This window comes from Anser anser, assembly GCF_964211835.1.
Source record: "Anser anser genome assembly, chromosome: 6".
In the NCBI taxonomy this organism is placed as follows: Eukaryota; Metazoa; Chordata; class Aves; order Anseriformes; family Anatidae; genus Anser; species Anser anser.
In genome coordinates this window covers 11983773-12008103 of record NC_139726.1, presented here as the reverse complement: position 1 = coordinate 12008103, position 24331 = coordinate 11983773, and the positions used below count along the sequence as shown (strand labels likewise).

Genomic DNA, 24331 nt, shown 5'->3' with positions numbered 1-24331 from the left:
GGAACTGAGCTTGATGTGGTGCACCTGTGACCAGCAATGCACAGTGGAACAAGGTAACCAGAAGTCCACATTCCAATGGATCCAAATAATGTCCCCTTTCCCTACATACATATTCAATTCTTTATGCCTGGCATCATTCATTTTACTATAGACTGTCATCTTCTACCAGTCTTGCATGCATTTTAAACCAAGCTATCATTTTATCTACTCATGAAGCATAAGCACAGCTTATGATCAGCAGCAGCTCATGCCATATGAACACCCAGCCCTTGGGCATTTTGAGTTCAGTGCTATCTGGTAGTCCTGGTCAAATACTACAATTCCAAGGTGGTTTCCATAGGATCTCAGCAACACCAAATGACCTTGGAGCCCATCTCTCTGCCTTAGCTCCACCAAAGAGCAATGCTCTGTGAAGATCATCAACCGGAACAGAAGATACTATTTGACTAATTTCAACTCATTCTTCTGCAGATAGAATTTAGGAGATTACCTCTCTGGTTTTGGTCACACTATTTCTCAGTCACTGATTAATTTTTTTGTTGGAAGCCATGCCTTGAAGACTGGTTAGCTGCTGTTGAGTGGCAGGTCATTAATCAAGGGACAAAGGCAAACATTCTTTTAAAAGAAACTAATGCATTGTCTTGGGATGCAGAATAAAGTCATATTCCTCCAATGGCTACGTCTGAATCTGTCACATCATCAATAATGACAGGCTTCAGAAATGTCACTCTTTGCAATGGTTTTCCCATGAGGAAGAAAAGAAGGAAGATCTGTTGAGCTGATTATGCTTTTCTAATCATATTTTTTTACCTTTCTTTGTGGCAGGTTTTCTTGTCACTGTTTCCACAGTGACACTAACATCCCCTGCTAATTGCTGAAATTATCTGTGTTTGCTTTAGTATCACACAGGCTGCGGACGTGGCAGGAGCTGGCTCTGCAATGTCTGACATCACGTGTGAAAAGAGAATAAAAGAAAAACAACAACAACAACAACAACAAAACCACTAAGCTACTGAGAATTAAAGTAGATTTTGTTCCAACACATTCACTGATCTGCTAGGTTCATGCATCTGATTGGGCTGAGGAAGGTGGAAGTTTTATTTAGCAGTTCGATGTTTATTTTAGGGGGTTGCTTTTTTTGTTTGTTTGTTTTCATCAGTAAAAAGTGCATGAAGACAGTCTTGGAGATTGGATTTTTCTTTTGTCTGAAATACAATGTAAGAAATGCTACAAAGTGCTAACTGGGTGGAACCAAATAAAGAAGCAACTTATACCAGATGTAAAAAAACACCCTACTCTTGGGACACAAACAGCTTAATAAACAAATTTTAATCCTTCATCCTTTTCATTTGGAAGGGGAGATGAGAGTTTCTGTCACTAGAAAGTCTCATAGCTCATAACCTCATGTCTTTGCATCACAGACACATGAACATATTGGGCTACAAACTTCAGGAGATCAGCCCCACTTCTCATCAGTTCAGCTGCTCCTGCAACATGAACCATCAAAGAGCTGCAGAGGAGGTGTGGGTCTGGAAAGCCCTACAGACACCCCGAAGTAGTCTAATCACAATTCTAAATGACAGTCTTTAGACTGAAATGATTTCAGGATACAGTAGGGAATCAGGAAACAGTTTAATAATTATTTTTCTACAAGTCCTCTACCTCTTTTTAAGATTTGCAGAAGTTATTTAATACAAATGCAAAATAAATTTAGGGGAAAAGTTTTATCATTAAATTAACTTTTCATTGCATTTTAGCATTTTTAATCCAGCAGACAAAAAAATCATTATTTTCTTAAATTTAATTAATTTACTAAACTCCTCACGGTTCATTGAATTCAATCCTGTATCTGCGATCTTTCTGGGTCCATTAAGCTCCTGGGGTTCAACTTCATCTCTTCTAACTCATAAAAATCTCATCAAAATGGAAATAAAATGCAATTTTGAACTTGCTAATGAAGGGAAAAAATGTTAACTTTCCAGTGCTGTTGAATTAATGGATTATCTTTGCCAGCCCATTTTAAAGGAGAAAACTTTCACACAGGGGCAAACTTATAAAAGTGGGAATAATTGCACAAAGAGGCATTAGCTGTGCCAGTATTTTTCATTGCTTTTTTCTGCCACTGTCTAAGATATTACTGTATTAAGATTTCTTTCCCCTGAGCTTGCTTTGTCTTCTATCCAAGCAAGATGGATATGAATGTTCCTATAGCATATCACATATTGTTATTAACTGCAGAAATAGTCCTAGATGTCAAATGTTCATTATGGCTTCAGTTCAGTAAAGCACAGAAGCACCTGCAAAATTTTAAGCCTGGGGAGTAATCACAAGTTATGAGTTTAGAGTAAGAGTTTTTTGAGGGATGGAGAGAAAGCAGGTGAACACTTAAGCAGTGATTAAAGTAGTTGGGGCATGAGGGTCTTTGATTTTGATATTTTTACAGGTCAGGTGTTGTTGTATCGCAAATAATATTTTAGTATGCTTCCTGCCTAGTCTTGCAATTTCAGCTGGGTTTGGTTTCATCTTCTAATCTTAAATCAGGGTAGAATAACAAACAGTTGGAGGTTGCTATCCAATACCATAAGACAGTATGGAGTTCTTCAAATCCCTAAGTGTATAAAGGAGAACTCGTATCTGGGAGGTGTAGAACTAGTCATATTTTTTCTAGGATTTTTTTTTAATCGACTCTTCTAACATGTGTCTTTATCATAGCTTGTCATGTTTTTGCCTTCCTTTAAAAAAATATTTGTATTTCTTCTTTTTTTGTATTTTGTATTTTTCCTTTGTATTTTTTTTTGTATTTTTTTGTATTTTTTGTATTTTTCCTTTGTATTGTTTTTTTTTTTTTCCTTTGTATTTTTCCCCCAATAATTTTGTATTGGTTTGCTTCATTTTAATTGTAACATTTGTCAAGATCATTTCCACTAAGAAGTACCTGGAAAAAGAGGAGCTTGAAAAACAGAGATAAATTTAAAAGGATTTATTTTTTCTTTAAGCTTGCCAAAGTAGAAAAAGGATATGGAAGAATTGAGAGCAGTATAGAAAGCAGGATTAAAAATAAACAAATAAATAAATAAATAAAGTGACTTGCTTATCTCTGTGGAATGAAAACTAATTCAGAATTCCACAAAGAAAAAAATGCAATTTTTCAAACATTTTTAGCATAGTGAAATGTGCTTTTATAAATAGATATGAGCATTGCTCAAGAAATAAGTGCTCACTATATTATTTTTACTGTCATTATCATCATCATTATTATATGCATAACTGAATCATGTTCACGGACCAAACTAGACTAAGTTAATGTCTGTGCAAATCATGCACAAGCAGTGATTGGATCAATGAGTTTCTCATATTAATAGCACTTAATTGCCATCCTCTGAACACAAAACCTGAATGACAGATGAGTATGCCTTTAGGAATAATCCTAATTATATTTCAGATTGACAAGGAGTTGATATGATCACCCCAGATCTATAGTTTTGTCTCCACCCTATGTCTGCCCTCCTAGGGATATCACACATAGCTGAATGTGGGCTTGGTAGGGTGTGGATACTCTTCTCTGAATGAATTTATCTGTACTTGGTTTTCAGACAAGAAGATTTTAATCTTTTGTGTGTTGGATGTAGACATTTTTGGCTTCTCTGGGCGGTCTTCTGGATCTTCTGCTTTGGAGTAGCAAATCTGAGTGTGCTGCACAGGACGCCGCTGACAGGACGCTCTGCCCTGTGCCGACACTAATGAAATGGTCCCAGTGGAGATTTTAATGTATGAGCCTAAATCTCTCTGCTTTTCCAAAGTGGCTGATTTCTGTGCTCTCTTCAACCCATTTGCGAATGTCAGTTAATTAGCTAGCTAATTTTCCCACCTACACTCATGGGCGCTTGATGAAGCTTTGCCACGCTAAGAAAGCTTCAGGAGTTAACTTTGTTTGGAATAAACATCTAAGAGCTGAGCTGTAGCCTTTAGATATGCAAAATAGGGACTACAAACTTTGAAGGAAAAAGTTTCTCTCACCATCTTCAGAATTCATATTTCTGCTGGATCACTGAATCACAGAGGAAGAGGGAGTCTGAGAGAGCTTCATAAGCCTCTCCCAGCCCTGCTGATGCCTCAGCACTGCCCAAAGTGTTCTTTCACACCTAAGTGCACTTCAGGACCTCAGCAATGGTAAATCACCACCCTCCCTTGATAATTACTTCCAGTGCATAACTACCTTACTGTTAGAAATCTTTTCTTGGCATCTAACATAAATAGTTCACTACAAGTTAAGCCCGTTTTCACACTGAATTCGGTTATCACTTCCCCGGGCTAATCACACTCAGTTTCTTCAAATTTCCTGGCAGCAGCTTTCAAGTTCCCAATGCTTTCTAGGCTCATCTGCACCACCTGAAATACGGTGACCAAACTTAAACCTGGCATCCCAGTAAGGCCTTACTGGGTCCCAGAGATGGTTATACCACACATGCTGCAGGAAACCTCCTTGGTCTGTATCCCAGAATGAGATCTGCATTATTTTCATTGTCTGAAACTGCTTCATTTTTTATCCTCTCTACTCCCACTGTCCTAGAAATAGTACCTGGCTAACTGTTTTCTTCTTTGTGTTTGCACAGCATATTATTCCTGCCAAGTAGAGAAACTTACACTCACCTTGTTGAATTGCATGCTATTTCCTTTTCCAAATCATGTCTCCATTTTCATTCTCCAGCACATTTACAGTATCACCTCATTCAACATCAGCCTCAGTTTAATGATCATATTATTATTCCATCATTCAAACTGTTAAGAATAGTTTCAGGACAGCAGCTTGTGCGATCCCTCTCAATACATCCTTCCAGTTTAACTACAGACAGCTATTCTCCCCATATGGTTTTCCAGCCATTTTTCATTCACAGTACAGTACTTTCACCCGGTCTGTTCGCCCATGCTGCCACATAGGGACCAATTCTTCCTAGCCTGTTTCCATGCTGTGCTTAAGATTTCTTTGAGTGAGCCAAGGGAACCTAACCCACTGCTCCACATATTTGTTGAGGCATCATCACTGTTCAGCCACCTCATTTAAGAGTGAGCAATCCAGAACAGTCAGACTGATCTTTTTTTTTTTTTTTGTCATCACAAAATGGAGATATCTTCCAATACCAACTTTTCAGACATTTTAGCTGTTAATTAAACACTGGTATCATTATGACTGCTATTGTTATTAAAGCTAATGACAAAAAGAAAAGATTCACCTGAGGAGGGGGTGATTTAACAGCTATTAGCTAGCCAACACCTGTGGTTCTTTGACTTCCAGTTCTCACAGCTGAATATGTGCCATCACCTCTGCAAAGGGTCTCCTTTGCAAATGGCTGAGGATTCTTACAAGGAAAGTTCTTGCCTGAAACATGTTGACCCAGGCTTGTTTTCAGTACTTTGATTTAAATGTTAAAGCCAATTTTAGATTATTAATATTCCATCTACATTTCACATTTATTTCTGCTATCTAAAATATCAGGAAATAGTCTAATTGGAGTGAAACTCTAAAACTGCTATAGTCTCTTTCTTTCTGTCTCTCCCTTTCAATGTCTTTGCACAAAGCTGAGGAAAATTAGCAGATTACCCAAGAACAGTCCAATTAATAGTGATGGATTCTCCTACTTCCATGCATACTGAGAAGCTTTTCACATTGCATAAGTACCTGAAGGCACCTTGAACAGGACAGAAGTGTGTGCTAGTCCCAGCACTCTGACAGAGGACCCAGACAAGTCATTTCAAAGGTGGGTGCCCTGATCATCTGCTTTGCCTGTCTGTGTAATCTCCCATTCTGTGTTTGCACAGCACCTTACACAACAAGTCCTAGTTTGGCTCAGGATAGAAGTGCAAATGATAAACAGGAGGAGGAGGAGATACAATAAAGTTACCAGTGATTCAACAGGGCAGTGAAGCAGAACTCTAGGTAACTGATAGATATACAACTCCTACCTTTCCAAACAGATATCAGCAATGGCCTGACAAATCCATTCCCTTTCACCAGATCTAGATCTTCCTGCTTAGGTTCAGTCCAGGTAGCCTGACACTTGACTGAGCTTTATAAGCAGCCTGGCCATATTCTGCAATCAGCATAAAGACAGACTCCTCCAGAGGACTACCAGAAACCCACAGGTTTCTCTGTGGTTGACTGTTTCTCCATGTGCAGGCATGAAGGTGGTTTCACTCTCATGTTAAATACCAAAAGATAAATTGAATTAATCTAAATCATTTTCTTTTCTTTGCTACCTGTTCAAAATAGGGGTGTAACCAGTGGAAAGAAAATAAACTGAATGCTCTGCTAATCTCTTCTGAGTAGCCAATTCAACTGAGTTTACCTGGCTGCATCATCACCTAATGTCAGTTAAAACCAAGGGCAATGGTGATGCAGGGAATTAGATGTGACAAAGAGCCATGACTGGAGGAGCACTGCTTCCTGGTGTGTTCTGTTTTGCAGTCCCTGCAGCTACTGCCAAGCTGGCAACATGTGCTGGTTGCTTGCTTATTCCCAGCTCTTGGAGTCTCATAAATATTTGGTGTCTCAGCTATTGCTTTTTGAAGTACTGTTCTAATTTGAATAAATATTAAAAAAAAAAAAAAAAGGCAATCATGATCTGAAATCAACTTCAAGATACAAAACCTATGAGGAAAAGTATCTCCTACGTATTAAGTTTTTAGAAACTGTTATATCTGAAGATAGTGCTGAGTGGCAAGAAACAGTTAATTCATTATTTCAGAATTCTTGTTGGCCAAGTACGGTCAGGTTGTGGAGTGGTTCAGTGCCCAAACTCCCCAGCCAGACTATGTTTTGCAACAGCAGCAATCAAATAAACAAAACAAAACAAAAACAAAAACTCTAACAAGCAGGTAGGAAGATACTTCATTTTTTTTGTTTAGATCACATAAATCCTTTTAGGCCCTATGAGAAGTCCATAAATACCAGGCATTCATTTTTCCACAGATTTGTTCAGAATAACCCAGTGACACCCACCCATTTCTATTCCAGTACAACTTTTGGCTCTCCTTTCTTTTTCTTTTTAGACTATGGTTTTCCTCAAAACAGAAGTATTTTAGGAAATCATTAAATCTTGATAATTTACTGCCATTAGTTTGTCAAAACTCTTATTCCTCATTTCTACCCATACTCATGCACACACTCTCTTGTCAACCACTGCAATTATGTTGGTTTTATAGTTTCAACTTTATTAATTGAAGAAGTGTGTTAAAATTGTCTCTACCCCACTGGGGTCCCATTGTTTGCCTCATGGAGATTTTATGCAGCTGGTGAATGACAGCAATTAACTTGTGCCCTAATTACTAAATGATTTGCCAATATAATTATGTGTTTTATGTCAAGCTACTGATAAACTGGTAATTAATAATTCTGCTTAGTCAGATAAATCACTTTTTCCAAAAGACTTGTCTGCTAAATTTGTATTTTTGGTCGTAATTAATATTTCCTTGGATTTGGATGCCATTTGTAAGGACTGTTGATTTGAGAACGACTGTGGTATTGCGGGGCTTGTCATGTTCTGTGCAGAAAGCAAACTTTTCTAGCCTTTAGAGGGGGACACTTGAACACCAAGGTCCCAGCCCTGATGTTACAACCGAAAGGAACATCCTGGTTGAGCACTGCTTCAAGGGAAGTTTTCCCCAAAGTGGGGCTCCCTGGGGCAACTCAAACTGATCACCTGGCATTGCCAGGCCAGGGACTCCTCAGTCCCTTGGCCATTCTCCTGCCCAAATTCTACACCTCTGGCTCAGAGTCAGGAGGTTGGTGGTAGGTGGTGACTCAGGGATGTGTCTCACACCTTCTCACATTACTGGAGTAACTGGTTCTGCATAGGACAGTTGCATTCTACTGCCCTTACAAAGTCTTCAACTCTGTAGTCACCATCTGTCTCCCCCATGTACTTCTAAACACCACCAGTGCAGACAGGGAAGCTGGATACTTTCTCCCTCTTGTTCATCTGCACATAGAGAAGCAATGTCCAGCTCAAAACATCATTCATAAGTCAAGCTTCATCTTTACCAACCCACAGAAATGTCCAAAATACAAGGCAGGAAAAGGTGTCTCTGCAGAGTGTGAGTCAGTTGTACCCTGTACTGCTGCACCAGCTATTTGTCACAAGAAGCTTTTGGCCAAGTTAATTCAAGATGTGTCTTGATGTACTGTCATTTAAAACCAGGACTTTAACTAAGGAAAATCATTTTGGCAAGTGTATAATGCTGTGTTAAAATGCATTACTTTAAATCATATCCTCTTACACACAGCACTGCACCGTTTGAATACATTAAGTTTCTATAGCCTCAGTTTGGTAGCCTTCAACTGGGTTGCACACATGTCCCTTAAAAGTCAATATTTGTAATTATAGCTCATGTTCACATGGGACTTAGGGACACCCCTAGCCCCTTAAAATCAAAAACTAACACCATAATGTTTACCCAGTTCCTCTGTCACAGAACTAAAACCTCAATAGCCAGCACAAAAGTTACATACTTCTTCCCCAAGACAGCAGGAAGCAGAGATCAAAGAAGTTGCCCAAAGACAAAAACAGGATCTGTGGCAGAACCAGAAATCAGCTAAACTCTCATGGAGAGTATGCCTGTGCCTTCTGCACATGAGAAGCTTTGATGCAAATGCTTTTAGTCTCTCATATATGGGGATCAGTTTTATTATTACTCCTGTGAGATATCTTATAAAAGGACAAAGAAGACAGATTGATATTGAAAAGTTGCCACCTAGGTGAATAAAATTGCCTAACTATATTTGTACACTTATTTGAACATTTAAATGACTTCACCTTACAGATTTATGGGGTGGCAAAGACAGACAGAAACATAGACAGAAGAATGGAATAGAAAAGAGTGATACATAGCTTAATAAAGACAAATTTCCAGATGTTTCTTGAAATTTGACACAGAGTATTATTTTTACTGGGGAAAAACAAACAAACAAACAAAAAAACTTGATGGTGTGCAAATAGATTTCCCAGACTGTGAAATCTGTTGCAAAAGGAAAAATGTTTTCCATTCCAGTTTTGAATGAAAACTTGACATTTCAAAACATCTACGTATAGGAAGAAATCCATTAATGGATTCATAAAATTCTTTATTTCTATTCCATCAACATCTTTTTCAACCTATCTTTACACTGAACTGATGACGTTTCTGTGCTTTGGCTCTGAAATTTGTCTCAGCTCAGAAAATATACAAAACGAATGCTTTCACCATTTCAAATCATCTTCTCTACAATATTTCAAGAGGGAATAATTATTAAAACCCCTCACCACCTTCAGACAAATCCAGAAGTTTGTGTGGAAAAAAAAAAAAAGTTTCTGAAGATCTGTTGGAGACCAAGACTAAAACCATTTAGAAATCAATAGGAGCAAAGTGGTTGCCCTCAGAGATGCATGAGCAGCCCTTTCCTTTTTAAATGGGTTTCTGATACGAACTGAAATGTTTGACCCAATTAAGTTTCTTGTGCTCAATACCTTCCAGCCATACTGTGAGCTGGGGAACTGTGAAAGATGGATGGTATTCACCAACATGAACAAAGTCTCTTCTGCTTAGGCAAGAACTCCTAATCCTATGGGCTGACAGTTTCTGAGACCTCCGGGTCCTATGTCTATAATCAGACAACTGTGCTAACAGTGACAGTTGTGCAATCTGTCCCAGAGCAAGAAACAGTGCCTGTTAGTTGTGCAGTGTGACCGCTGGCGCAGAAACTTTGTGGGGTTTATTTGTTTGTTTGTTTGTTTATTTCATTTCTTACCTGTTTTTAATGCTAGCTGTACAGTTTTAATGGAACTGTAATGAACTCCTTTGTGAGACTGCATTTGGAATACTATGCTACTAAATCTTTATTTCACACCTTATTGCAGCCCTTACCATATGAGGCTGCCCAGTCATTAAGCCCAAAGTGGTATTATTGTGCAGACAGTGCAACAGAGCAAAAATGGACCAAATAGCATTGCTGATGGTGAGTGCCTTACAATATCTACTTCAGAACAAGAAACACCTGCCTCGTTCTTGTACTTGTCCACTTTTCCGAAAGGGTAATAGCTATGAGCTGCATTGCCAAGCAAAGTGTGAAATTTTCATTGTCCCCTCTGATGGGTATTTCTGTCAGACACCATTACCACAAGAGCCCAATAGATTTTTGTGCTTCTTGAACAGCATTTGCAGGCAACTCCTGGAGCCAAACCAATCTTCCCCAGCTTCACATCCACACTTGTTTCCAGAGATGAGAACAGTGGCAATGCTCTGGAGTGTGGGGGTCAGGAGTGCTAGACTACTTCAAACTCAGCACTGTAATGGAAAGAGCATCAAGTGTGGCACAATCTAGAATACAACTGCTAGCTTTTTAATTTTGTCTGCCTTCTCAAGCTGCATGGTCCTAACCCCCAGCCCTTTGCTGCCAATGGTACTCACATACACGTTTGTACAGTGGGACAGCTAAAGGAGTTGATGGAAGACTAAGGGGAAAAAAAAAAAACAGTGCCCTAGTTTTGGCTGGTAACTGCCCAGTCACATGAGTATTAATGATCCCTAAAGCAGAAGGATGGCCTGAGCCTCCAGGGCCAAAAGCAGCACATCAATGACTCCAGTGTAGACAGGAGTCAGCTGCAATGGCACCGCATCCTTCGTAATGGTACCCTGCTCCTAGAAGTATTATGAACTCTTCAGCTTTAGGGGCTTTAAAGTGAGGTGGTAGTACTTAGGACTTACTGGAGCCTTAGTTATTGGGCCTAGAATTCTGCAGACTGTTATTTTAGAAGCCGTCTCTCCCAAGCATGTTGTTTTAGAAAACTCCTAGAGTTATGAGCCCTACTGCCCAGCCTGATAATAAGACTTGTTTGTGTGTGCTTGGGTAATATTATCCCTCACTAAATCCAGTGGGCACATCAGGGCTGGATTTTCCTTGTCAATAATCCAATGCACAGCTTTGGGCACAGATTCCCATACGATTGCAAGAGACAACTGTTGCTGTTGTAATGTTTCCCATTTTTCCTCAACAAACGTTACATGTACCAGATCTAGGCTCAAAATGTTTGCAATTGGAAATTCTGAGTTTCCAAATGCCTGAGATACCCCAAGGTGAACCACAGAAGGTATCTGGCTGGTGCTGCAGAAGTGCAGGACTAATCCCATGGAATAACTTAGAAGACAGAGCACAGAGCTTAAGAAAATTGCTAGAGGATGGCATTTCACATTCATTATCAATGTGTCATAAATATGGTAATTTCTGATCTGCCTCCCTTTTGCCCCTTTCAATGATGAAGTGTGAACGAATAGCAACTCTTATGTTCAATTAAAATTTTAAAGAGATACCATTGGGTATTGCTTGTGCAAAAATGGAGTTTTAGCTGAAAAGTAAAAAACATGAAAAAAAAAATAAATTAAAAAAATCTCTCATAAGGATAGAAATGTACCCTCGATTCATTTTGGTATTTGGAATAGGGCAGAATTCAGTGTTGGGTTTTATGTTATTCTTTTTTAAACTGAATCTTTTATAAGCTGTAGATCCAAACACCACTCACTGCAGGTAAAAATGAGTCCTGAGAAATGAAAGTGGTCTTGAAATAGAACTGTTGAAGCTTATATATCGAGGGAAAAACAGACATTATTCTAGGCAAGTTCAATTTTTTTGCTATAGAAATGAGTCCAACTAGATTCTGGATCTTCTCTACTTTTCTCTGAGATTTCTGTATATCCAACCTGCCTGATAGTTGTAACAGGTCAGTTTCACATTTAGAATAATCTAGGCAGGTTCATCATAACTTTGCAAATTAGCTGTACCATAGATATCTAATACGGATCATGCTGTCAGGAAATGCTGAACAGACATACAATATTCATACTGTTGAGCTATTCAGTTCCCACACACCAAATCCAGCTGAAAGCTCTGGATAGATTGCACATGTTCCAGGTGACCAGGACAAAACAACAGAAACTGTCCACTCACATGTCCAATTCTACCTACCTACGTACCTACTCAAGGTCAAAGCTACTTGTGATTTTCTGTAGAATCCTAGTTTCTGGACATGGAGATGATGCCATTTATCAGAAAGTGCAAGGAAGATGTTAACTAAAAGCTTGAAAAGGACAGGATTTTTTTTTAAAGCCACAAACATATCCTTTCTTGAAATAAAATCTGATTTTTAAATCACTAATGATCGTTTACTGCTTTGAGTTGGAAATGCCACCCCTCCACACACACACACACACCTCCATTTGGATGCAACCTTTATGGCTGTTCTACAGAGAGGTGCTATCTTTAAAGGTTATTTCAATCTGCAGAAAGTCTTGGATTTTTACTGTCTAAAAAAGTCTCTGTGGTGATGGATGAGTGGGTCACCCACAGGTGAAGAGATCAAAGATCCATGATAATTGCAATTTAGCAACAGAGGACAAAACAGAGGGACAGGAAACTTTGTGAAATAAGAATAAAGGGAAAGATATGAATATCTAAGTTTCTGGAGTTTCTAATGAGTCAACTTAGTGTAGGATGATGAATTACCTGCCAGCTTTAACTCTACAGATAGAGCGGCATCACTCTGAACTGATATTCATTCATGACAGGGAAAAGAGAAGGTGGTTCTTAGGAAACACTTTATTGCCACTTCCAAAAGACACCTTGCTGTGGATGGAAGCCTGGGAAAGCTGATTTGCATTTCACTATAGCAAAGACAACCCTCCTTTTCAAGCTTTGGAATAGTGACAAGACAGTGACTTTTTACTGACACATCAAGGAGACTAATGGGAGATATCTCTGTTTCTAGTTCTGGAAAGAGCCTGAACATGACGGAGTGAGGATTTGGGCATGAGCAATGTTATGGCATGACACAGCCCATGCAAATCTCAGCAGTGTGTTTTTCTCATGTGTTAAGTGATATGAAGCCCAAACTTTCCACATTGTATCTCCATTCATGTTTAAACACCTTCCCAATGCTTCACAAAGGCAAAAGTCCTGATGAGGTGATCCCTGGGCTGATGAGCTGATCCCTATGAAAACCATATCCTCAAGCATTTTCTCCCAGTCTCCTATTAAAGTCAGTGCTCCAAATGTGACTGCAAGCTGATTTTGAGTATTCCAAGTTCCCAAGGCAGTAATAAATCCCATGTACATGCTGCTATTCAGAACCTTCAGCCTTGAGATGGCACAGCCAGGTCCTAGTCTTGTTTGTACAAACATCAGAAATGTTACACTGCTTTCAAAGTGCACATAGGATGGCCCTTTACTCTCATTTCTCCCTGCATTTCTTAACCTTGTACTCATGTTTTCAGTGGAATGCCTTCAGGGTGAATGCTTCATCCTCTTTTTTATTACTATTTTTTCTTAGCATTTCTTTAATGACCTACCCAGAGGAAGAGCAAGGGCTAAAATATTTATGTATGCAGATGAAACTGTTCCTTTAGTTGCTGTTAATGATGTTTGCTTCCATTTCTAATACCTTCTCTCCCAAAATGACATGTATGATCACCAGGCTTAATAATATTCATCTCTCTCTATCTTAATAAAACTCTACTAGGCTTTCTGTCTGCTAGCACATTTAATCCTTCTAATACCTTTAACGCACCTGACCCTGTCTGCTCAACCTGGGTGTGAGCAGATTCTGTTTCTGGACTTACATTTGTCTCTGATACATTTACTCCCTAGATACTTAAAAATACTGTCCTCCTTTAGTACACATGCTGATGATTAGACTGCAAATAGAATTAAGTTATTCTCAGCAGCTGGTGTTGGGCAAATAGAGATGTGGATCTCTGGTTGGGTCTGCTTATCATTTTGATTCTGATTTTGAATCTGATCATGAGCTTGTTCATACACATTAGAATTTAATGCCGGTCTCCCGTACTTTTGCTTGGGCTAATTATGTTCTTAGGCTTTGTTAGGTCACTTGATGTCAGAGGTTCAACAACTTGCCCCTCTTTCCTACAAAACAACCTGCAGAAATGCTGAAATTGTCCAAAGAGTGGGGGAGGGAGGGTGCCATATTTATTCTATGGTTACGGGGGCTTTAAATTCTCACAAAATAAAATATTTGTAAACACAGAAGAGCTGACTGGCTACTACTTTTCAAAGCGTCTTTCAGAGACATTGACACATTCAATCTTAAAATAGGGCATCTGTGAGCTCTGTGGTGCCAGCCTAGCCTAAAATGGCAAGGGGGCAGCAGATGAATTCTGGAGCTCAGTATGGCTGGGAGTCATGAGATACCAGAGAAGGTATCAAGGCTTTTTCTTTTCTTAAATTCATTCTGTAGTCAGAATGAATTTACCAGTCATACCAGTACAGTTAAATAAACCTCAAAAGGATGAAATTTTATGGCATTAGGGCTGATCTTGTTTTGAGCAGGAGGTTGGACTGGATGACCTACTGAGGTCCTTTTCAACCTGAATTTTTCTTTAATACTAAAGGCAATCTCATTCCTTTTGTTGAAGGAAAGAAAGGGAAAGGGATTAACTAATGATTTTGGAGCACTTATATTTTGACAATTATGGAATTCTATCTTAATTTTTAACTATGCATTTTTTATTACATGTATACACACACATATGCAGGACATCTTCTGATTTGTGCTGTTACAGCAAACATCTAGAATGAAACTTGTTGAGTACTCAAGCATAATGACGCATGAGGGAACAAAAGACAAAGCAAAATCACTGTGAAAGGGAGGTTGTAGTAAAGCACATGGGATTCTAGCCTCACAAGTGGCAGGAAGGCAAGATTATGGGAGGAGGTTGAAAGAAATTATGAGAGGTTGCAACAGAATAATATTGAAGCTATTTTGTGTCCACCTGTGCTGGAGCAACAGAAATTGCTCCACCTAACTGAGAGGTGAATGTGTCTGTTCAAGAGTATTAATGTTTCAGAATTTCTTCCAGTCATAATTATAGCTTCTCTTCCATTTAAAACAGGTCATCTTTCCCTTTTCTGCCTACAGGGAAGCCTGTTCTGGACAGGCATTTATGAATTCATGGCTTAGGAAATAAAGCAAAACTTTCTGTGACTTCTCAAGAATTCATTTCTACTTGTTGCTTCCCTTGCATTTGTTTAGACTGACAGGGAATATTGGTCTGGATAAAGTGGTTTCAAGAGCACAACACCTGCAAGACCATCTCCATTTTTGTATCAGGCATATTTTTCCAGTGCACTGTGAATTGTCTCCACTCACATCCAGATCAACCAGGGTACTGGCTGGGAGGCCCTCTTGTGCCCACCTGTCAGTTTTGTATTCAACAGGCACAAGGAGAAACTAAGTTTTAATGATCCAACCCAAAATGTTAATAGCTGTTCCTTCATTTTTCACAAGCTCCATGCATGTTTAAATCTGGTGTGATTTCACCTAAAAAAAAAAAAAAATGAAAAAAAAAAGAGGCGGGGAGAGAGAGAGAGAGAGAAGATGAAGGGGAGCTGTCCAGAAAGCAGTATATCAGCTGCAGGTTGCCAGGCTGAGCATAACTGGGAGCCTAGAAGGCTTTTTAAGTTAAAACCCATCAGTAAAACTGACTTTGCACACTGCAGATGAAAAAAAAAAAAAAAAAAAGAGTAAAAAGAGTTGGGCATCTGATACCTTGCTCAGGTCTGGGGAAGTGAAGTGTTCGGAGTGAAAAAGCTAGAGAGAAAAACATAAACTCAGTATCAAGCTAGCTTGGTCCCAGGTTCCCAGAATTTACAGAAGAGTTTAATTCACCCCTCTTTCCCTTGTGTCTAACTCTGCTTTATTAAAGAGAGTTAAAATCAGCAACTTTTACCTACTCCAAGAAGAAACTCTCATGTACTTAGTTTAAGAAGCTCCCTTTAAGTTACAGCAATCACATTCATTTTTGCAGACAGCCCAGTTTGAATAAGACAAAGGTCCTGAGCAACAAGATACAGATAATACTGAAATAAGAGCATGCAGTAAATTTGGGGTAACTGATCTCCTCTGCATGGGGTGGAGTCATAAACTTTTTGAGTGGAACCTCTCTGTCATAGTGGTATGAGCTTAAATGAATTTATTTCTGCAGTCCTGGTGTTATAGTTGCTGTAGTACAGATTGGATGGAAACCAGGTCGTCTATAGATTTTTTTTTTTTTGTCAATTTATTAAACTTTAAACCCTGAACATTTTAATAAAAATACAGAAGTACAAAACAAAACTGTGGGTTCATATTTTATTCAACAGCATTACCGAATAAGAGACATCCCCTTTAGGGCAAAAAAAATGCCACTCCCATTTCATACTGTACTTATTTCTCTAATATCTCCTAAATGATTATTTGCCAAGAAGTATATTACGGGATCATCATTTTTTCTTCTACCTCCCTGAGCAAAGGCTGTTTCTGTTTCTCAGCAATCAGAGAACTGCTGTCTCCATCTACAATTTCTTTTCTCTTTTTCCTTTTTTGTTTTTTTTTTCTTTTTCAGTGTATGTGCTGGCAAATTCAACCTGCATTATAAACAGCAATTCTACATGCCAAGCAAGATGCTTTGCAGCCTTAGCTTTGTGCTTCTTCAGAACAGCATCCCCAGAGGAGTGACTTTACGGGTTATTAGTAACATCCACAGAAATGGCAACAGATATTCCCATCCCATCCTTCCTATGTATTATTCATAAGGCTGTAGATTTGTCATGATAATTTATTGGTTAAATCACAATCTCCTCTCACTGGGGTGTAGTCTGGGGACCTCAAGGTGAATAATAGCAAGTTGTGGACATTGCACAATATGCTTTTAAGTTTTAAATGCCACCACAAGGTGCAGGGAATATACACTGGAGTTTCTCTCCCTAAAGAAACTCCGAGAATCTGGAAGAATTTTGTAATTGAAAAACTGATTTTGTAATGTGAATATTCATCTGGTGGAAAATGAACCATGGATGCCTCAGAAGAACTAGCAAGTGATAACTTTCCCTTGCTACTAGCCAGGGGTATAGCTGAATCATAGTAGGGAAATTCATCAGAATCCATATTCAATTCACCAAATAATCAAGAACTGATTTTTTCAAAGACAGGTGCCTTTGAACTGAGCATCTAAATCCCTTATGTTCTCTTGGACTTCCTTAGCCACTTTAAATTGAAATGCAGGTTTAAAACTTTAACAGTTCAGAAAGGTACAACTGGAGAGTGTACATACTTTATCTCAAAAAAGTAGCTTACTCAGGAAGCAAAATTAATAATCTGGGACTATTCAGTCTGGGATAAGAAGACTCAGAAGAACATGGTAGAGGTCCATAAAATCATAACTGGTACAGAGAAGTCAGATATAGAAATAATGTATTTAGTATTTTCCAGCACGAGGCAACTAAGGAAACAATCAGTACTTTTAGAGCAAACAGAAGACCTTTCTCACTCAGTAAGTACATGTTGTGAGGATATCTTTAGAGCATATAAATAGGTTCAAAAAGAAAATAGACAAATTCAGGGAGAAGAGGCCCATCAGGAGATATTGATCCTGATGATCAGCTCAATTCCACAGCACAAAAATTATTCTAGTGCATTTTTGTGGATGCTGAATAGGTGTATCAGAGGCAGGCATATATATTCTAGTATAAGAATTAAGGAGCTTCAAATGAAACTGGAAGGAGGAAAGCTCAAAATAAGTTCCTCTATCATCAAGACTGTGAAACATAGGGAGCAAACAGTTTAAATGGGTTCAAGGGGACACCAGAAAAAAAAAAAAAAAAAAAAAGAGAGAAGATGATTGAGGATTACCATTAGGAAGTCACTGATCTACAAATGGTCAAAGAATATTCAATGTAAGTATCATATAACCTTGCTCTGTTCTTATACACTCCTTCTTCCACAACTACTGAACCCACCAAAGCCTATATACACAGCCACCTTGTGTGCCAGCTTTCTGCGTACAGGATGAAACTACGTGTTGCCCCTCAGCAGGGTGGGGGAAAACACTTCAATGAAACAAGGCATGGAGCTGCTTTGGAGTGCTTGGCCATAGACATAAAATGACAGACACAATAGCTTTTAGGAATCAAATACATCATAAAAGCAAGTAATGAAGAGGATAACATCTTTTCCATATAGCTTATGATCAGTTCCATAAAAGTATTTGGCCTCCAAAATCTTATTGACTTCAGTAGTAGCTGGGTACTGCCTTTGTACCTGACAGCCTGACAGTGCTGGTGAAGGAAAAAAAATCTATATAAACAGCCAGCTATGTGGGAACAACAACAAAAAAAAAGTATCGCAATATTAAGTACAACAATCTGGGGGTTTCTTAATCAGTGCTTCTTCCACGTGCTATCTAGAAGTTACTTTGGGTCAACTTATCTGCAGAAGATGATATGGCTTCATCTCTGTAGCACATGCTGTGGCCAACCAGCCACAGGAGCTGTCCCCATGGCTGAGGGGCAGCCTTTCTCTGTGGCAAGCCAAATGGCCTGGGCAAGCCAGCCCCAGAAAAGGGGGCCTCAGCCCCTCCAACCTCCTCCTTGTTCACGTGAGGGCATCTTCCAGGCCACTCCGAACACGGCCGCCTTTGGCCACGCACGGGCCACTCCATCACAGGGGCTTGCTGAGGTCACAGTGGCCACCACTGCCCCGCCTTTGCTGCAGGCCCTATAAAACAGGCCCCCTGCAGCTGGCCCGCCATTCGCTGAGCATCTGGGCCCTCTGACTGCCAGCTTGTGCGGCAGGAAGAAGACTAGAAGAGCGAGGCGAGCAGCAGGCCTCCTTGGTGTGTGAGGACAGCCATGCAGTCCGGTGAAGCACCAAGAAGGAATGCACTTGAGCAGAAGGAGATGTGTCGTGGGCGGAGGGATAGCACCGGTGGCACAAGAGACACCAGTGCCCCAGGGACCTCTGGCACCCAGCCCATAGACAGGTACCATTGGCACCGCAACGATGCGGGGAACAGGCCAGCCCCTCACACACCCAGCGACAGGGGGCCTGGGCCTTACCATAGGAGCAATGGTGATGTGGGGCGAAGGCGGGAGCATGAGGCAGACAGCCGCAGGGAGCAGAGGCGAGCCCATAGTCCGGAGCACAGTGCGGGACCCAGTAATGGCTGTAAACCAGACGGCACCATCAGACCCATGTGTGATAATGAACCCGACACTGGCATGGGACCGAGGCATGGGACTGGACGACCCCCTGGTTCGGCACCCTGGCCTGAGAACATTCCGGACGGAAGGCATCCCATTTGGGCAGTCCTGGGCAAGGACTGGCTTAGCCTTCTGCCCAGCACTGCAGAGCCCATGCAGCTGGATCCACCAGATGTGGAGGAATAGATGGAAGTGGATCCACCTCGGCCAGAAGAGACCTGGGACTACTGTGGCATGTCTTTGTGCTCTGCCATCCGAGAGCATCAACAGCATCACAGGAGTGCCCAGCGAGCCCCCTACTCGTTGTTCAGGCTTCATCGCAAGCATTAGCTTGGAGCCACCAAACACCACGGACATCCCGCAGGCTTGCCTGCAAGATGTCCCGGCAATAAACAACTCTTGCCGATTTTTAGGGGTTGTGTGAGTGCTTCTTTTGGGGGGGGGGGGGCAGGGGGGAGTGGGCTAAAGTTGTGCCAGGGGAGGTTTAGCTTGGATATTAGGAAGAACTTCTTTACCAAACGGGTTGTTAGGCATTGGAATAGGCTGCTCAGGGAAGTGGTTGAGTCACCACCCCTGGAGGTCTTTAAAAGACGTTTAGATGTAGAGCTTAGTGATATGGTTTAGTGGAGGACTTGTTAGTGTTAGGTCAGAGGTTGGACTGGGTGATCTTGGAGGTCTCTTCCAACTTAGTTGATTCTGTGATTCTGTGGTAAATGGCAAAAGCAATAAATAAACCTGTCTGAGAAAGATCAATGCTGTTCTGTCAGACTTGGGCAGATCCTAATAAGTGATGATTCCATTGTGCTCTTCAACAGTGAATATTCCAGGAACAGAAAGCAAGTGAACCCTGTGAAAGCTCAAGACCGACAAATTGATAAATGATGTTCCAGCTCTCCTCCCCACACAACCTCTCCAATGAGAGATACAGCAAACCATGAAGGTGGATGCTAAATATTTGCAATGCAATGCTGCTAATCAGAAACAGCAAGAACAAAAGGAAACAGAGAGAGAGAGACATTCTTGCATCTGTGGTCAGACAGACTTCCATCCTAAGCTTTGCTGGGAAAAGGGACAGAAGCAGTTCCCTTGGGGCTAGCCATCGTGTTGGAGTTGTGATTTCCCATGTGGTTCTGCTTTATTTGGTTCTGCTCCACATTGTGGGCACCTTAGCTTCAGCCTAAGGATCTACCAACCCCTCCAGAACAGGCGGTGCTACTGACTGTCTTTGCTGCCCCATATCAATGAACTGACACTCATCAGCCTTAACAGAACAGGGTTTTCTCCTCAGATTTCCCCAACAGGGAAGTTGTCACAAGAGGTGCTTAGCCCACAACAATATGAAGTAAAACCCCCAACTGACTTCAATGTGGGAATAACCTGAATGCTTCCATGCCTGGGAAATGGATATTTTTACATTCGCAAAGCCTACATATTCAGTAGGGAGGTCTTTGACCTCCAGCTGAGAAATAATTAAGATGCCAAATATTTGGACATTAGATTATACCGCAATGGCTAACTCAGCCCACCAGTTTACAGCTGGTGTGCCCTTCCTACTATTCTCTGCTCACAAAAAAATCAGTGTGTGCATATTTTTGAATACCTGTGAGCTCAATCAAATGACTAAGACAAAAATGCAGAAGATTATAACCTTAAACTGAAATATTATAATCTTAAACTTTCCTTCTATGTTTTATCATTTTTTAGCATTTTTCTCATTCTCACATTAAGATGTACTTGTGAATCCTGAAGCATTGCCTTCTGCTTTCCCATATAGTCCTGGCTTCGTTTGTGAAGCAGCCTTTCCAATACTTGTGTGTCTGCAAGGGGAAGAATATATTTCTAAGGCACAACTGACATCTGCAGAGGGGAGAAAGTTAGTTCTGCAGTTCATTAATCCAAACAGCAGCTCTTCTGTGCACAAAAGGTTTCACTTTTTTTTTTTTTTTTCCCTAGTCAAATTGCTATGCCCTGTATATACGTTCAGGTGTAAAATCTGCAAAAGGTAATTACTTTCCAAGAGTGCTATCAAAGCTGGGGCACTCTCCTCAGCACATAAATCTGAGGCAGCCGCGCATGTCTCCAGACCTAAGGAGGCTCCTTGAAGAAATATAAAAACTCTGAATTTCCCTTTTCTTATTTAAACACCTGTGATTTCCTCACAGAGGCAGCGAGTACCAAAGCCACACATAAATGGTTTGTAATGCAGTTTCGAATCAAGCCCTGAAGGATTATTAAAGTAATCCATCTTAATTATAGTGAAAAACTGTTACTGGCCTTACATAATAATGTTTCGTTTATAATTTCCACTTAGGTCTGCTTTCCTCCCTCTCATGCTTTGCTCTTTCCCCAGCTGTATTTTGCCTTTTTCTATCTTGGAAGAGAATTATTGAACACCTTTGAAACTCAATAGAATATTCTTAGGGTGGTGGGATGACCTTGTAATTAAGGCGAAGACCAAAGAATAATGACACTTTAGATTTTCCTAATTATGTCTGACCAAGGTTCTATGTTCCATGAGCAAATTTCTGGTCATCTTTGCAGTTCCAGCCAAGAGCAGAGATGAATGACATGAAATGCCATAAAAAGGTTCACCTCTGCCCCAGTCTAAATACATTTATCTATCTGTCCTATAATTTACATTACCTGTGCTGCCGGTGCCAATAAAACATGCCTCTTCAAGGGGAGGCTGTACCTCTTAAAGTCTTGTTAATGCAATAAGATCCCAAGTAGGGAGAGAAAATTATTTTTCTGTGCTGGAAGAATGAGTAGATGATTAGGACTGTAGTTTGATAAAGACTTCAGAAGATATACATCCAGTGTCTCAAATGATGTGACATTATTATTGTCATTCATATTCAGGTGAGGTTTTGAGTTCTATGCAGAATAACTGATATGCCACTTTTGGGCTGTCTGGGGGCCTGCCACTGGTTCCCTGGGTGATATCATGCCCAGTGTTTACATCCCAGCTTCAAAAGCTGTGCATGAAATGCTTGCTGCCATGCACCTCCTTCTCCAGGCAACAAGCCTGTGCCCACATCTGGTATTTTGGAAATACAGACAGAGTCCTAAGCAGAAACATATGTGAACTTTTTGCTCAAGCATCTTTAAGTGTTTGGTGAGCCATGTTTCAGTCCCCTGGTTTATAAAATGATGTGTAAAATTCGTCAGCCATCCTTCAGAGTCTGAGTCATCACCAATACAAGGTTGTGAACAGGCTCTCCTGGATGAACCTAAAGCAGCGGTATATTCAGCTGCCCCTTTACTCCTCTGGAGATCTCATAGCAATCCCCTCTATTTTTTCAAGCCTGTGTGACTAAGGAAATCCCCTTTCCCTTTCCCACTGCCTCAGCCAGAGCTCAGCGCAATGAAGTGACTTCCCACCAGTCTCCATCTATCATCTCAAAACAGCCTTATCTTTTTGTTATGGTTTGGTCCTAAAGCTTTTGGAAGGCCTTCATAGCTACCTTTTCTAGCTTTTGCTTTTCTGTGGCTTCAAAAAAAAAGAGTTGTATTTTATCCCTCTTATGTCAGTAGAATAGGATCAAACACAGCAGAACCTCTCCCAGCCAAAAGGTATTTGTTGTTCATTGCCACTGCTGGCAATGCCATGTGCAGCTAGGGACATCAGTCACAGCACATAAAGCTTTGGCCAATTGGCCCTGCTGGTTTAAGGTGGCCTCTGAGTCACTCAATGGATTCATGTTACTTTCATTAAAAATGGAAAAAAAAAAAAAAAAGAGAGAGAGAAATGCAAACTATGAACTTTTTTTTTTTTTTTTCTGTTCAGTTTTACACTTGTACAAAATAACAAGAAGCAATTGTAATGCTCAGGAAGAGCTCAGCTAGCCCCAAGAGAATCTCGCTTCTTGACAGTTCAGGTGACCTCATGAAACACTTGTTTCTTCCAGTCAATTGCAACATATACATTATTTACATTAATTACTTCTTAAATTAAAGTTGTCATCCGTTATTCCCTTCATTGTGTACAGTGAAGAGCTGATCCAAAATGCTTTTCATCTAGAGATACTTACTTTCACCATCTCCTTTTGAGTTTTTGGGGGGGGGTGTTCCATGTGCTATACTGAAAAAAAAAAAAAAAAAAAAGAATCTCTATTTTAAATATACAATGCTTGAGAAAATAGAAACACAGAAATTGATCCCTGGGGTTAGCTGAGAATCTTGCTACACATAAATATCTACCCTGCATAATTTCTGGGCATATTACAGTCAATATTATTATGGAGACATCAAGCTTAGAAGTCTTGGCTCATCTATATGGTAAAGGGAAACCAGGTTTATGGCAAACCCAGCTACTGATCAACATTTCCAAGATTAAAATTTAATTGAGTCAATTATTCTTCTCTTGCTCTCCCATGGAAGAAAAGGTTAAGCTAAATTTAAATAAGCCATGTTGATCTCTACATTATTCATTCAGTCGCTGATATATCACTGTCTTGATAATTTATGGGTTCTCAAAGATACCGTGATGTTTACCGCCCATCCCAACATTTTCAGTAATCATCGATTAAGATGTCCCTTGGTTCCCAATTCATTTCAATTCTGATAGATTTGTAGAAATTGATCAAAATTACTATTCAATCATTATTTCACATGGAGCTTTCTGACCTCACTGCATGGTATCAACATTCATTTTGTGATGATGTGGATGTCTCCAAGCTAAAATTTCAGAAATTAAAGACCTACTATTAATGTTAGCAAATATTTAATGCTGCTGCACTTGTAAGCCTAGCTTTTTATGTTAGCTTTACATAAAATCTTTTTTCTTTAGAGACATATGACATTTTGCCTTTTGTTTTTAAGCATGTTTTAAGCAATATTTTCAAATAGAGGAAAGAAACACAAGAACCTAAACACCATTTTCAAAAAGTTTTTAGGCACTGAGACCCATGTTCTGCAATGCATTTTGTCCCACTGCGATCACTGGAGCTTCTTTGAAAACCTTAGTAACCTAAAATGCAAGGATTTACTAAATCTGCATCCAAGGGTCAGCATCGAGTCGAACCTTGCTGCTTGAGCTGCCTCTGAGTTCAGTGAACAGAAAGCAAGCTCCCACAGGTAATCCACCAACCTTAAGGTGTTTGTGAGGTAGATGGAGAGAAATTGTCTTCCTGCAAGTACTCACATCTCTCCTTTGACCACAAAGGGAACACAGGGAAGCAACTGTGACCAAAAGAGCAGTACAATGTGCAGTCAGCAATAGCAGATATTTAAAAGACACTCAATAATGATGACTTGCAGCAAGCGACACTACAT

The 24331-nt window shown here is 40.1% G+C and overlaps 1 protein-coding gene across 1 annotated transcript in view; it reads right to left on the bottom strand.

Moving 5' to 3' along the window:
• Positions 1-24331, bottom strand: part of LOC310901732 (uncharacterized protein) — a 139175-nt gene that overhangs the window by 4161 nt on the left and 110683 nt on the right. The window contains exons 14-16 of the mRNA XM_083841967.1: positions 24201-24238; positions 23089-23138; positions 20780-20874 (exon numbers count right to left, since the gene is read on the bottom strand). Of these exons, the coding sequence (XP_083698093.1) occupies positions 20780-20874; positions 23089-23138; positions 24201-24238 (183 nt within the window). The remainder of the gene's footprint in view (positions 1-20779; positions 20875-23088; positions 23139-24200; positions 24239-24331) is intronic.